This window comes from Lepisosteus platostomus, chromosome 1 (assembly GCF_059453375.1).
Source record: "Lepisosteus platostomus isolate fLepPlt1 chromosome 1, fLepPlt1.hap1, whole genome shotgun sequence".
NCBI classification, from domain to species: domain Eukaryota; kingdom Metazoa; phylum Chordata; class Actinopteri; order Semionotiformes; family Lepisosteidae; genus Lepisosteus; species Lepisosteus platostomus.
The window spans coordinates 55,104,831-55,117,732 of record NC_142611.1 but is presented as its reverse complement, the minus strand read 5'-3'; the positions used below and the strand labels follow the sequence as shown (position 1 = coordinate 55,117,732).

The 12,902-nt window shown below is 46.0% G+C and overlaps 1 protein-coding gene across 6 annotated transcripts in view; it reads left to right on the top strand.

Annotated features, from left to right (window-relative positions):
- Positions 1-12,902, top strand: part of rab11fip5a (RAB11 family interacting protein 5a (class I)) — a 56,395-nt gene that overhangs the window by 24,740 nt on the left and 18,753 nt on the right. For all 6 annotated transcript variants that reach the window (XR_015937094.1, XM_088632785.1, XM_088632793.1 and 3 more), the window contains 2 exons: positions 9,064-9,575; positions 10,869-11,514. Coding sequence is in view for 5 of the 6 variants with exons in the window: in XM_088632785.1 (XP_088488911.1) it covers positions 9,064-9,575; positions 10,869-11,514 (1,158 nt within the window). In the remaining variant the exon portion in view is untranslated. The remainder of the gene's footprint in view (positions 1-9,063; positions 9,576-10,868; positions 11,515-12,902) is intronic.

Below are 12,902 nucleotides of genomic sequence, written 5' to 3'. Positions count from 1 at the left end.
ATGAAGTAAATCTCTTTTGCTTTAGCAGTTACATTCATTACACCATTTATATAATTATGACTTCTTCATGTTTCTGCTTTAATGTTTACTTAAAAATTAGTTATCACAGGAATGTGTAGCAAGCTACAGAGTGACTCAGTAAAACTGCGGATATGGTCTGAGGCTGTACAGACAGCTCATGGTAAGGGACCATCAACCAAGTACCTACCTTCACATGAAATGTAAGCAATCATTTCAGATTTCCCTCAAAAAGTGGGATGAATAAGTATATAATTTTAAGTTCTACGGTCATACAGGAGCAAATAGTGGACTCAGAAGATGCAAAAACAATACATATGAGTACTTCCTGGTACAAGCTCACACTTTATTTCCGTGCATTTACAGTACATAGCAGTAACAGAAGCGATCACTTGAGGGTACCACACATCAGCTATTCTGCAACAGGAGGCCCCCCTGCATTTCAGAGCAGGAGGAGTGAAAATTGCTTCACCTATTGAATTAGGGGAGAACTTGAGGCAAGCCAGACTGGGCCATCCCAAAATGGAATTTCATCAGGATCACATTCCTGGACTTCCACACAATGACATGGAATTAATATTGACTCAAGTGTGTGGCCTTAGTGTAATGTCTCACCTGAAAGATGGCTTTTTCCCTGATCGCAATACTGGAGCGCTGATTCCTACTGGTCAACCAACACCACTACCAGCAGCATGTTTATTTTCTTCAGTTCTTCCATGGCAGTACTGACCAGACCCAATTTTGCCGAGCTTTAGAGACCTGACAAGATCAGGAGGTAACACTGCTGTGGTTAATTACGGCTTAAAATCAAAGACAAGGATCTGAATTACTGTATATTCACAGTAAAGCTGTTTATTATCCTGCATGTAATATGACCCATTCAGTGACAAAAACGAATTACTCACAACTAATTAAAAGTGCTTAGATTTACTTAGGAGAAATTGAGTCTCAAGTGCACGTATTACAAGCACTTCATGAAAAGGGCTGAGAATTGTTGCACTGTTCAAAATAGGCCAAAGGTGCAGCAAATAGTTATTTTTGCATATAGCAAAGGTAACCGGTTCAGAATAATAAGAAAGCATGGTCTCAATTAACTGGTCCCTCTTGTCAACTGAATGAATGCGTGCTTGCAATAACAGTTTATTTTTTTATTATTAAATTGAAATTAGCAAATTATGGGATGAATGGAAGTCAGTTGTTTTCAATTTTCAGTTATTTTCAATCTCTTTAAACAGCCTTAGGACTCCACATTCAGTGTGTTTTTTTATTGTTTGGATTTGTAAGACAGTCATATAATCCTTTGTAATAAAACCTCCAAAGTACTGCATTGTGATTAGTGGAAAATGTGCCCACATCTCATCACCTACAGTAAGGGGGAAATCTTCACAGTGCTTCTGTGACCTCAATTAGCAGGACGCAGGCGGCCGGCAGTACAGGCGGGCCTGAGAGGGCAATGGTGACAAAGTAAGATCGACAGCAGAGTTCTGTACCCAGTGTTGCATCAGTGGCAGTTGTTCGTGTAGTATTACATAGCTGTCTTCCGTATCAGGAGCTGACTGAATTACCTCATCGGCAGAGAGGAGTTTGTTAACTCTTCTTCTCCCCCACATCAGGGCAGCCACAAACTGCTGCCTTCCAGCAGCACCTCTGATATGCGCTCTTCTCTCTACTGTACTGCGAGCGACAATAGCCGTGAAAAATCTAGAGGTGTGGTACAAAAAGACATTTATTTCATGTTAAACTTGACCGTGAAGTAGCATGCGTCCCGTCTGGGGTCACCTGGTCTGTGCGCTATCCCTGACATTGAGTGCTGTGCTCTACTGTCCTGTACACTCATCGCCAAACTCTGACTGAATCCCATCATGCATTGTGAGTCTGTTTCCCAGCAGCCTCATATTTAGCCATTACATTCTTGTATCTGAGTCACCATGTGCACTTTTGGGAGACCTTGCTTGTTAATGCTTGAGAAGCAGGGAAATTGAACTCTAAACGGGGCACAATAGTGTGTATACTGTACCACCCACCCCCTTCAACTGACCTGTTTGTGTTGGGGGACTGTGGAAGTCGAGTGCAGTCTGCAAGGTGGCTTTGGCACTGTACGATATGGTCTGAGAGTTCATTTGAGTTGGCTGACATTTCAATAGCGCAGCACAATTTAATTGGTGAAACTTATCACTTTAGTGAAAGAGCTCTTACTGTTTCCCTATGTCTTCGGGGTGGTCCAACTGTATGATCATTTGACAATTTATGAAACGGGCACAAAAGCAATTTTTTTTTAAATTGAATTAAGAATGAAGGAAGAACGGATCCTGATGTAAAATCTCTTTACATCTTTTTACAGCCAGATGAGCTGCTTGCTTTCTTTCCTTCGTGTGCTAGTAGACAGATTTCTGCCGGTGCTCTCCATTTTGAAGCTCTAGATCACTTGACTCGGCACCATTTTAACTCCTCCTAAAAACCGGTTATGCTAAATGATTGAATAACCATTTCTCACTGATCAGGGATGTGCCCAGAAAAGCTGGGCCCGTTTACCTTAGAGACATGTCCTTTTACTTCAAAAAAGGATATGGTGGTGGAGGCTGAAATTTCTGTTTCCCAGAGCTCCTTGTTAAAGTTTTAGAAGAGGTTTTGGACTTCAGGCTGAGTTTTCCCAAGTACTGAGCTTTATAAAAACATTGAATCTAGGAGAGGATGTGAACTTTAGTGCTTGAGTCCCAAGCATGTGACTTCTGACTGTTTTATTGAAAATTCTTTATCTACAAATGAAACTTGGGCTCGGTTAACAGCTCGGCACCTTTATTCTCCCAGCGTCCTCAGATGGCTTTAACGTTTTCACAGTGCTCATCTAATATGTGAGCACTGGAGATGAGTCAGCTTCACTGACTAGTGTCCAGTATCTAATGGGTGAGAAAATGGCAAATGCTGGCCTGCTTTCTCTCGCCACCTTCGGTCTGATCTGAGTCTATTTGCTGCAGCAGGGATTGTAATGATCTTGGTTTCCAGTAAATTTCCAAAGCCATGCATGTGCTGGAGGGCTCTGCAGCTGTCCGGAGAGCCTCGGTCCTTCAGGTCATTAGAGCCACTAAGAAGCAGCCTGGAAAACAGGTGAACATGTAGTTCCAGCCACTCTGAACGGATCAGAGATGAAAACGAGCTGGCGGGGACAGGCAAGTGAAGAGTACATTCTTTCTTCATGATATGCTGCGACGTACTATAATTAACTCTTCATGTCGGTCTCGGGCGGATGCGAAGAGTACAGTGCGCTGCTGTGTGTTACACTGGCTGCCGCTGTGCTTGATTGATGAGCCTGAACTGCTAATCTGAGCTCCCATGTGCTTGCTTCAGGGCTGCCTTTGAGAGGTCGCGCTCGTCTTTCTGTTTCCTGCAGATGCGGGCTGCAGGCTGGTGGCCACTGCCCGCGTGCCGGAGCTCTCTGTATCGGCGAGCTCAGCAGGAGGAAGTGAAGGGCTGTGCATCCTGCCAACGCACGGACACTCTCCCACTCAGGCCCCCTGCCACTGCCCTGCACGACTCAAGGCTCTGTTCATAATGCCATCTTTTCAGATCTCTTCAAAGTGCCCGGTGAGGCTGGCGTGACTGGAAAGAAGCTGGCAGGGGGTGTTAGGGCCAGCCCTCCACCATCTCATGTCACAGCAGGATGGCCTGAACCAGACTGGGCCGCCAGCAGCACAGCCTGGCCTTTACTGATCAGACTCGCAGCTACACAGGAGACTCCCAAGTAGGACATCCTTAGTGAAAACCTCTGCTTAATCTGGTGCCTTTTCATCCTAGACAGATATATCAGAAGGATGTTGGGCGAGTGCTGAAAAGCCTCTGTTTCCAGCCTACCTCCTGAGGGGTCCGGTTCCACCCTGCATCTGTATGAAGGAGTTTCTGCTCTCGGTCTTCAGAGGGCATTCATGGTGAAATTAAATGCACACAGTGCTGTATTAAGAAACCTGTATTGTGAGGCTTTTAAAGAAAGTTGCAGGTATGATATAAAAAGACAAGATTGACTTAAAATATGCTGTATTTCCATGTGAACTTAGCATTTACTAATTAGCTGGCTTAGCTGTGCTCTGAATCGGAGTATGACATAACCATTTAAAACGCTTTACAGTAATGAAGGAAATTGAGTGGTCTGTGATAATAAAATTTCTGATCTGTAGTATATAGTGCAGTATAAATGCTTGCTGGCTTATAGCTCACTGTATCTGCCTTTTATAGGTGCTCTATCATTGCTGCAGTATGACATGTTATCGGAAAGCTGATTGATCTGAGAGCAATCACACATTAGCCCACATTGTGCTTTCTGTCCAGAGATAATTTTAATTACCCACAGACTCTGGAGCGAATGTGTGAAGGTTCTCCTTATAGTCTGCTATGTAGCAAACATCCTCCAGAGTTTCATTAGTTTGATCTTGGTCCCGTTTCCCTTGTGAGCTACATCATGGTGTTGGTCCTTCCTGTTAGTGCACTTTGTGAGCAAAGCTGTGGCTTTGATGCTGAAAGGTCCAAAAGTCTGCTGTGTCGGTGCTTTGTGGGCAGTGCACACAGCAGAGAGATGGGATTGGGACTCATTGATTGAGACTTCTAATCTGTTCTTACCGCGAGGGTATCCTGGAGCCTAGCTGAAGTCTACTACTCTACCTGTGCTCAGGGCATCCTGTGTATCTGATCTGGGCCTCTTCCACAACACTGCCCTGCCTTCCACTGCATTGAATGGCGGAGCAGATGATGGCTCACATCACTTCTGTAGGAATCGATCAGCCAGCCACAGCAGTCTATCTAGAAAGGAGAAAATACAGGGAACAGATCGCATTAGGACAGAAACAGGGGAAAGGAAACAAGGGAAATGACTGAAGGAAGCAGAACAAAAGACGAAAGGAGAGAAAGTGGAGAAAAAGGCCAGCCCTGCTGCAAGATGTGGTGTGCCTGTGGAGTGGCGCCTCACTCTGTGTGGAGGTGCAGAGGTTTGTTTGACTGTGGGCTCTGGGGGGGCGTGGTTAGCTATGGGCTCTGGGGCGAGTCATTGGCTATTGGCTCTGGGGGGGAGTGGTTGGCTATGGGCTCTGGGGGGGGGCATGTTTACAGGAAGTGAAAGTAGGACAGAACTGATCCTCCCTTTCTCTCAGCTTCTCATCTCCTTTTTAAAGAAAAGACATTGTTTTAAAATTTCTAATTATCATGAAACTTTTCATTTGTACTTCAACTGAGTTAACAGTGCCATGCGCTCATGTGTAAGTGTGAGACTGTGGTAAGTCTCTGGTCGTGTCCGGCTACTTGACCAGTCAGTGGGCATCAACTTTATCAGGCTGTGCTGGAATTACATTTGATGACTTAATTCCAGACTGTTAAATGAAACTGTCAGAGTTTTTTAACTGAAACATTTGCTTTTCATTAAAATATATTAAGGAACAGGTGTTCTTTACTTGTATGTGCATTTTCTTTGTGTTATAAAGTAGAAATCTTAATTATTTAAGGTTAATTTCCAAACCTCTGTGCTCCTTGGTTTCCTCATTTAGAAACACCAGTATGTGGAACAGTTTGACAGGTTTACTTGCTGCACTGTCAAGAACAGACTTTATGCTAGCTTCCTCTAAGTTGCAGTAAAGCAACATTTCTCTTCACTTTGAAAACTAACCATGACCTTTTGGCATCTTTCACAACATCTCAAGTCACTTCACAATAAAAAAGCTCACACATCCACAGATAAGAGTGCTGCAATTTCTGCTGACGGTAACAGGAAACCCGCATCCCTGTGTACAGCGTGGTGTGGCAGGGACATCCTTCCGACAAGACCAGAGGTGCCCATCAGCATCTCCACCTGAGAGTGGCCATAGGGTACAAGCACAAGCCTTTCTGGGAACAGTTACTCCCACTGCCCCCTTTCTTCTTTTATTTTATAAGGAGAGAGGTGCTTTTGTAAGAACAAGAGTTTGGACTTCATGAGGTTGTGCTTCATCCCCACAAGTGTGTTTTTGATAGTGTTTGCCTCTGCTCCTTTATGCTGTAAAGCAGAATTGCTGGAGTGACAGATCTGTGATTTGTCTCGGTGTGTTATGTACAGCAGCTGAGTAAGAACATTGCCTTTTCAAACAAAAGCAAGCCATTCAGTTCTTCCCTGCCTCTTCACCTTCCTTAACTTTTACTTCAGCCGGTTCCCCTTCGGTACTCAAAATATGTTCTAGGCTCCCCTATCAAAAACTGTTGAAGCAATTTGTGTTTTTGATGATTTACCTTCTCAAAAAATCTGGCAAATCTAGCACCCCTAGAAAGGGCATTTCACACCCCAGGTCACAACAAAAATCTCAACAAGCCCTTTCTTTCAAATGCTGCATACACTGGGCCTCCAGTATAGTAGATGACCTCTCCCACCCCTCTCATAACCTATTTGCCCTCCTACCATCTGGAAAAAGCTATCGCAGTATACAGGCTAGCTCAACCAGACTCTGTAACAGCTTCTTCCCTCAGGTTGTCAGGCTCCTCTACACCCTGGAATCTACTTGCACCGGCCCCAATTCCAGAAACAGGGTTTAAATCCCCCCAGTGTGTTGTGTACAGTATATTATATTATGTATTTACCTTGTAATTTGCACTGTCTGCACTTTGCACTATGTGTATCCTGTCTACAATGTCCATGTCAGTGTCCTGTCTGTTTTTGCACCGTGGACGAGGAGGAATGATATTTCTTTCCACTGTATACTTGTACTGTATATGACTGGAATGACACAAACGTGTACTTGAACTTGAGAGAAGATGGCTTTGGCACTGACCGTATGATGGGGTAGCTTATTCCTTGAATCACACCTGACATGCTGGCAGCAAAGGTCAGCTGGTGCTGTAAAAACAGGAGGTGCTTCCCGTGGAGACCTATCACGTCTTGGGCAGCAAAACGGAAAATTGGTACTTCGGGATGCGTGTGAAGAGCAGATCACGTGGCCTCAAAGCCTGAATGGTTCCTCAGCCTTGAGCCTGACCCGATTCGGCCTCTCTGCTCACAGTAACCAGGGTGGAGGAGAGTTCCAGGAAGAGTCCCGGCTTCAAATGTGGTTTAAAGTAGCCATGATGTGAACCAGTAAGACTGTGGCCTGGGAGTAAGTAAAAAGATAAAACGGGAGTTGTTTTTAAAAGAAACATGAGCTGGAGCAAAATTCAAAAGTAGGGTTGGCATTACAGGAGGTGTTGTACTGCAGAAGGGTCAATAAATCATTGCGTGCCCTCGCAGTAAGACTGGATGTATCACAAATGCTTTGAAAGTAGATAGACTTTAAGGTGTGAAGTTTTAATTAAATCACTTTGTAGCTTTTCGTGCCTGGAGCTGTACTGTAGCACGCTGAATGTGTGTGTTTGAGCCTGGGTTTGCCAAAAACCAGTTTCTCAGTACACTTTCACACCTCTGACATTCACAGGTGAGCTTGTTCCCCTGTTTTCTCTGTCCTCCATTCAGGTCATGGTGTTGAACTTCACTCTGCCTGCATAGATGATATGTAAATATTTTAAATTAGTTAAATTATGTGCTGTTTCTGAGTCAAAAGTGTAAAAGGATGTGGTTTAATTAGTGACAAGGATTACTGTAAATCTGGTATCTTTCCACTTTCCTGTGGAACAAAGGTGGTATTTGCCTTGCTGTATTGGATTACAACCCTGGCTGTGAATTTGAGAAAAGCTTTACAAGTGTATAATTTGTAATGGAGTGTAATTGTATATCTAGGTAGGTATTTTTTAATGTGGACTGGGATGGTGAGCAGGCGTTTTGTCTCTCTGGTCAGACTGAAACACCATTGTTTCAGCTTCTAGAAAGGACGTCATCCCTTGTGAGGAAAGTATCCAAGGGTCTTGCTTGTGTGAATTAGGGTTAGTGTTTCTTGTGCTACACGTATGGTTAGCTTGGTTGAGCTGCAGCCTCTTGTTCTTGTTGATTTGTGGTTTTGTGGTTCTTGTTAACTGTATGTAGCATCTATTTGAAGGTAAAATTAGAAATAAAATGTGGTCATACCTGTCTGTCTGCCTCCTGCCCAGATGACATGGAATAAATGTCATTGATGTGGGTGCTTGTCTTCATCACTTCGACTTACTTGCGGGCTGGGTGGGAAGGCTTTGCAGAATGTGCTAAGCACTTAACTCATTCAGTTAAGCTTGCACAATGGTAATGTAAGATCAACTGTGCTTTTAAAGGATTCTGTTACTGTGCAGGTAAAAACTTTATTCTGACTAGAGGGTGTTTTCCAACTGCTCTGAAGCATCAGGAGGGGGGACTGCTTTCTCTGTAGGGTGGAGCCTTAAGAGCGTTGTTTACTGTTCCACTTTGATAAATAAGGGCTGAATGATCCAATTAGTAAGGAGCTTGAGCTCCGATCACAATTGTTGCCGATTAGGGATGGGGAGCAGATTCGCCACTTTGCAGCTGTCCCACTCCCGTTAGCCTGATCTGGATGCACCTCAAAAGCCAAACCTGGTCAGTCCTGGAATTGAAGGCCTCCAAGGAAAACCTATCTGCTGCTGCAAAGGGTGTTGGTGGGCAAGTAGTGGCTCTTTACCCTGTGACACAGAATTTCCTTACCAGTGCTGCAATATGGGGGGGCGCGCCGTTCTATGGATGAGACGTTGATCTAAGTTCCTGACTGCTTGGTCATTAAAAATTAGTGTGGCGCTGTTTGCAAGAGTAGGGGTGATATCAGCTATCAGTGGGGACCATAAAGAAAGAGCATTCCAGAGATTTTCTGTTACCGTTATTTGTGTTGAAAGAATTGGGTATACACATTTTGCAACCTAAGCATCCCTTTTCCATTGAGTAAGATGTGGAAGAGAGTTCAGGTTGCTTGGTTCGGCAACTTTTGATTTCCAGCATTTCCAAATTGGTCTGGGTTTGTGTCATTTTTGTCGGTCTCCTCTCCATCACTTTTCTGCTTCACAGCACATCTGCAAACTTGCATAGTCTTGGTAGCTCACGGGCTTGCCCAGGATCTGCAGGCTGCACCTGGGATGTATGTCCTTCCTGCTGAGGTGCTGACTTCGCCTCTGTTCCCCTCCCCGTCTCTCCAGGTGGTACAAGCTGCACTCCAAGTCAGGGAAGAAGGAGAAGGAGCGTGGTGAGGTCCAGATCACCGTGCAGTTCACTCGCAACAACCTGACGGCCAGCATGTACGACCTGTCCATGAAGGACAAGTCTCGCTCCACTTTTGGGAAACTCAAGGACAAGATGAAGGGGAAAAAGCGCGGGGAGGTGGAGTCGGCCTCCGCCATCGTGCCCAGCGGCTTCGGGGCCCTCTCTGGGCGGGGGGGCAGCCGGACGGCCAGCGAGGGGGGCGCAGAGGAAGAGGATGACGAGGAAGGAGGACCGAAAGAGGGGAAGAAGAACCGCATGAAGAACTTCTTCCAGAAGAACAAGCTGCGCAAGTCGTCGGACACGCGCTCCAACACCTCCCTGGGCTCGGAGAGCAGCGTGTCGTCCTCTCCGGGGGGCAGCCTGAGCCCCACTGCAGGCATCAGTGTGGTCGTGTCCGACCTGTCCAACTCGCCCAGCAACAGCAGCAGCCTGACAGTGGACAGCCCGGGTGAGTGTGGGGCTCTGCTTCTAGTTGATAGCGGTTTCGATTGGGCCGGCTGTGGTTCTGGGGGAAGGTGCTGCACTCTGCACTGCTAGTGAGGCTGTAAAGGGCTTTTCTTCTCTCCAGAGGGCAGAGCTAGGAGAGGCCTAAGGTGAGCGTCCCCAGCCATCAAGATACAGAGGCGTTACTTTGACACCGTTTTTTAGTGGTAACAAACAATTTGATTTAAAGAAGAACCCGATTGAGTAAAACTTTGTATAGACCGGCGATATGCCGCAACATTGAGTGGCACTTAAGCCACGCTGTGAAGGAGGTCAGGGTTTGTGTAAGTGTGGAGTTTCCAGGCACCTCATTTGAGAATAAGAGGTAGAGGTGAAAGATTTAAGCAGCTCTTAGGTTGTTTAACTTCCTTATCTGGGCAGGCGTGAGTTAAGAAGGTTCATTATAGTAACAAAATGTTAAATTCTGATAGTCCTTGCTTTAAACAAAATAACAGTGGCATGACGGTATAAAGTTTAAACTACAAATAGAAAAACTTTGTCTACACACACAAAGCATTGAAAAAAATCAGAATCTACTTAGAAACATTTGACGAAACGTTCAAAATCAACAAAATATGTGCAGAAGTGTTTCTGTCCTATGGAGAACATCATCAGTCCACTAAATATCAGTGAAAAGGGTTATTTAAAGGCACTAATATGGTCCTTTCAGTATGCTGCTGAATGTTTCTGCTTTGTTTTTGGGTGAACCAGTATGTGGCTTCTGTTGGGGTTCTCATGGCTGGACTCAGAGAAGGGCAATTCACTGCATTAGGATCCAGAATGCTTTCAACATTCCAGCCATGGCATTTTAAGAATTCCTGTGTTGTGCAACTTGGAGCTCCTGTGCAGAATCTCAAGGAAGTTCTTGAGGGACTGAATCCAGCAGGTTTTTCCATTCTTCAGTAGGAGAAGCCCTTTTAGAAGTGTTAAACTGGCCCAGTTAATATGTGAAGAGCAGAGGTGGACTCCCAGGAGGGACTTGTGCACCCTTGGTTTGGAGGAATGGGGATGTCAGGGCCCAGAGGAGTGAAAAACTTCAAGACTGGGTTCATAGCTATAAATAAACACTTAGGGGAACTTAAAGACAGTGGTATTATTTGAATTCAGACAGTGAAGAAAAATGTCCCATGTGTACGATTTTGTACACTGTTTGTTGTAGCTGCATTTCTTGACGAGTTGATTTTGGTATTCATTAAGCTGTGTGGACGCTTCACTTCTTCAGTTCTCTTAATGTCACCTCCTCCTCTTGTTTCCCCAGTCCACACAGTCCAGCCCTCGCCCAGACTGCAGACCCACAAGCGGGCGTTCAGCGACGAGGCGAGCCAGATTGTGGCCACGCTGCCCCAGCCGCGCTCTGTGGAGACCCTGAAAGCCCAGAGTGGGGTGCTGTCCAAGTCCTCGCTGTGCATCAACGGCAGCCACGTGTATAACGAGCCGACAGCCGGCGGGGCCCCCTCGTCAACCCTGCCGGCCTCACTGGGGCTGATGCCGAAGTCCGCGCCGCTCTCCCGCTCGCTGCAGAACCTGGCCAGGAAGAGCGAAGAGAAGACACCCTCGGACACCCGCAGGTGGTCTCTGGACAAGCCCGGGAAGGAGGCTGAGGAGAAGTTGGGAGTGCCGTCTGCTCCCGAGCACGCCGAGAGGGGTGGGGCAGCCTCTGCCCGGCCGGAAGGCAGGCCGGTCCAGGTTGCCACGCCGATGGTCTCCGTGGCAGCGGCGGCGGATCCCGCCGGCGAGGGGAAGAAGCACAAGCTGAACCTGTTCTCTCACGGTAGGAGCGACTCTGCAGGAAAGGGCGGCGAGGGCCCCAGGACCGCCGAGCAGAGCAGCGGCCCTGTCCAGCCGCCTGCAGAGGAAAAACACAAGGGCTGGTTCGGCTCCAAGGACGGACAGAACAAACCGAGGTGAGTGCTGGCTTCAGGCCTCCGGCTCCTGGCAGTGGGAATTCTGTATGGCACAGGAGGCTTATAGTGCAGTTAGTGCTCCGTATGTTAACCTTGAGGCTGTAGCTCTGATGAGCTGGACCTGCTCAGCAGGCTAGGATGTCCAGATGGGGCATCTCAGATAGTGCCACCCAGCAGTCTGCTCCAACACACTCTTAAAGTTCCTTAAACCCCATTCCTGCATCCAGGCAATAAATAAGGTAAGGAAATACTGTATGGTGTTGTTTTCTTCCATAGCTCTTCGAGATACTTTCCCTAACCTGTCTTTCTTGGTGTAGCTACATACAGTACCAGGGCTGGGAGGTATAGTGCAGGTTAGATTATTAATCTGGGCTTTTGGCTGACAGCTTTGCACAGGGTGACTTAACGCAGGTCACAGTGAGAGAAATCTAATGCATTGTAAACACACTTTTAATAATATGACTTTGTCAGGTGTGTCTCCGCAGGTTATTCAATAAGGAGCTGAGTACCCGTGTGCAGTGAGGTGGGAAAGAGGTAGTTGTGTCAGTGAGAGTAGCAGGAGAAGTAGGAACAGAGAGTCTACAAATGAGAGGAGGCCTTTCAGACCCTTCTGGCTCATATGGGTGCAAAGAACATGTAGGTGTAAAGGGATCAAAGCTACAGCTTTGGCCCCCTTTTATATCCCAGTTTGAGGTCGGTCACATCGGTCCTAAGATGGGTGAATGCACTAGGGACGCAGTTTGTCACCTGAGCCTCGGGGCAAGAATTATTTATTCTCCCCGCCTGTTTATATCGACACATTTAAAAAAAAACATCTCCTAATGTGGATGTCTAGGAAAAATGTCCATAAGCAACTGTGGGAACAGCGGTGATGTGGAAGACTGGACCAGCTTCTATGACCTTTCCTGGGCACCTTGTTTGTACAGGGATAGGGCAGGCTGCTGGCAGGCAATGTGAGGATCGTCCAGTAACACAGTAACCCAGCAATTAAAAAATGAACCAGGGCCGAAAGCACACTTAATAAAATGTCATTTTTAGTGGTGTAACACTGTTATAAACATGGATGGGCATTTAAGAAAGCAAAGGACTTGTCCTTTTCAGATGTGCATTTATGATAGCTGAAAGTCACTAGTGATGTTGCTGACACTAGGAAACATACTTCATGCTGGGAGGTGTTTAGAAATCAATGTTTAATGACAAATTAATGCAGGACAAAAGATCACACTTCATCCTGTGGGCAGCCTTCTTCAGTTAGGCAACGGCCAGTGTTGTATTTTTATACTGAGTGTCAGAAGAAAACTTTTAATAGCAGGCATACTGGCATTTTACTGACATGACCGGTAAATTCATCATGCTGATTAAAATTTAATTTGGAGGTCTCTATTGTC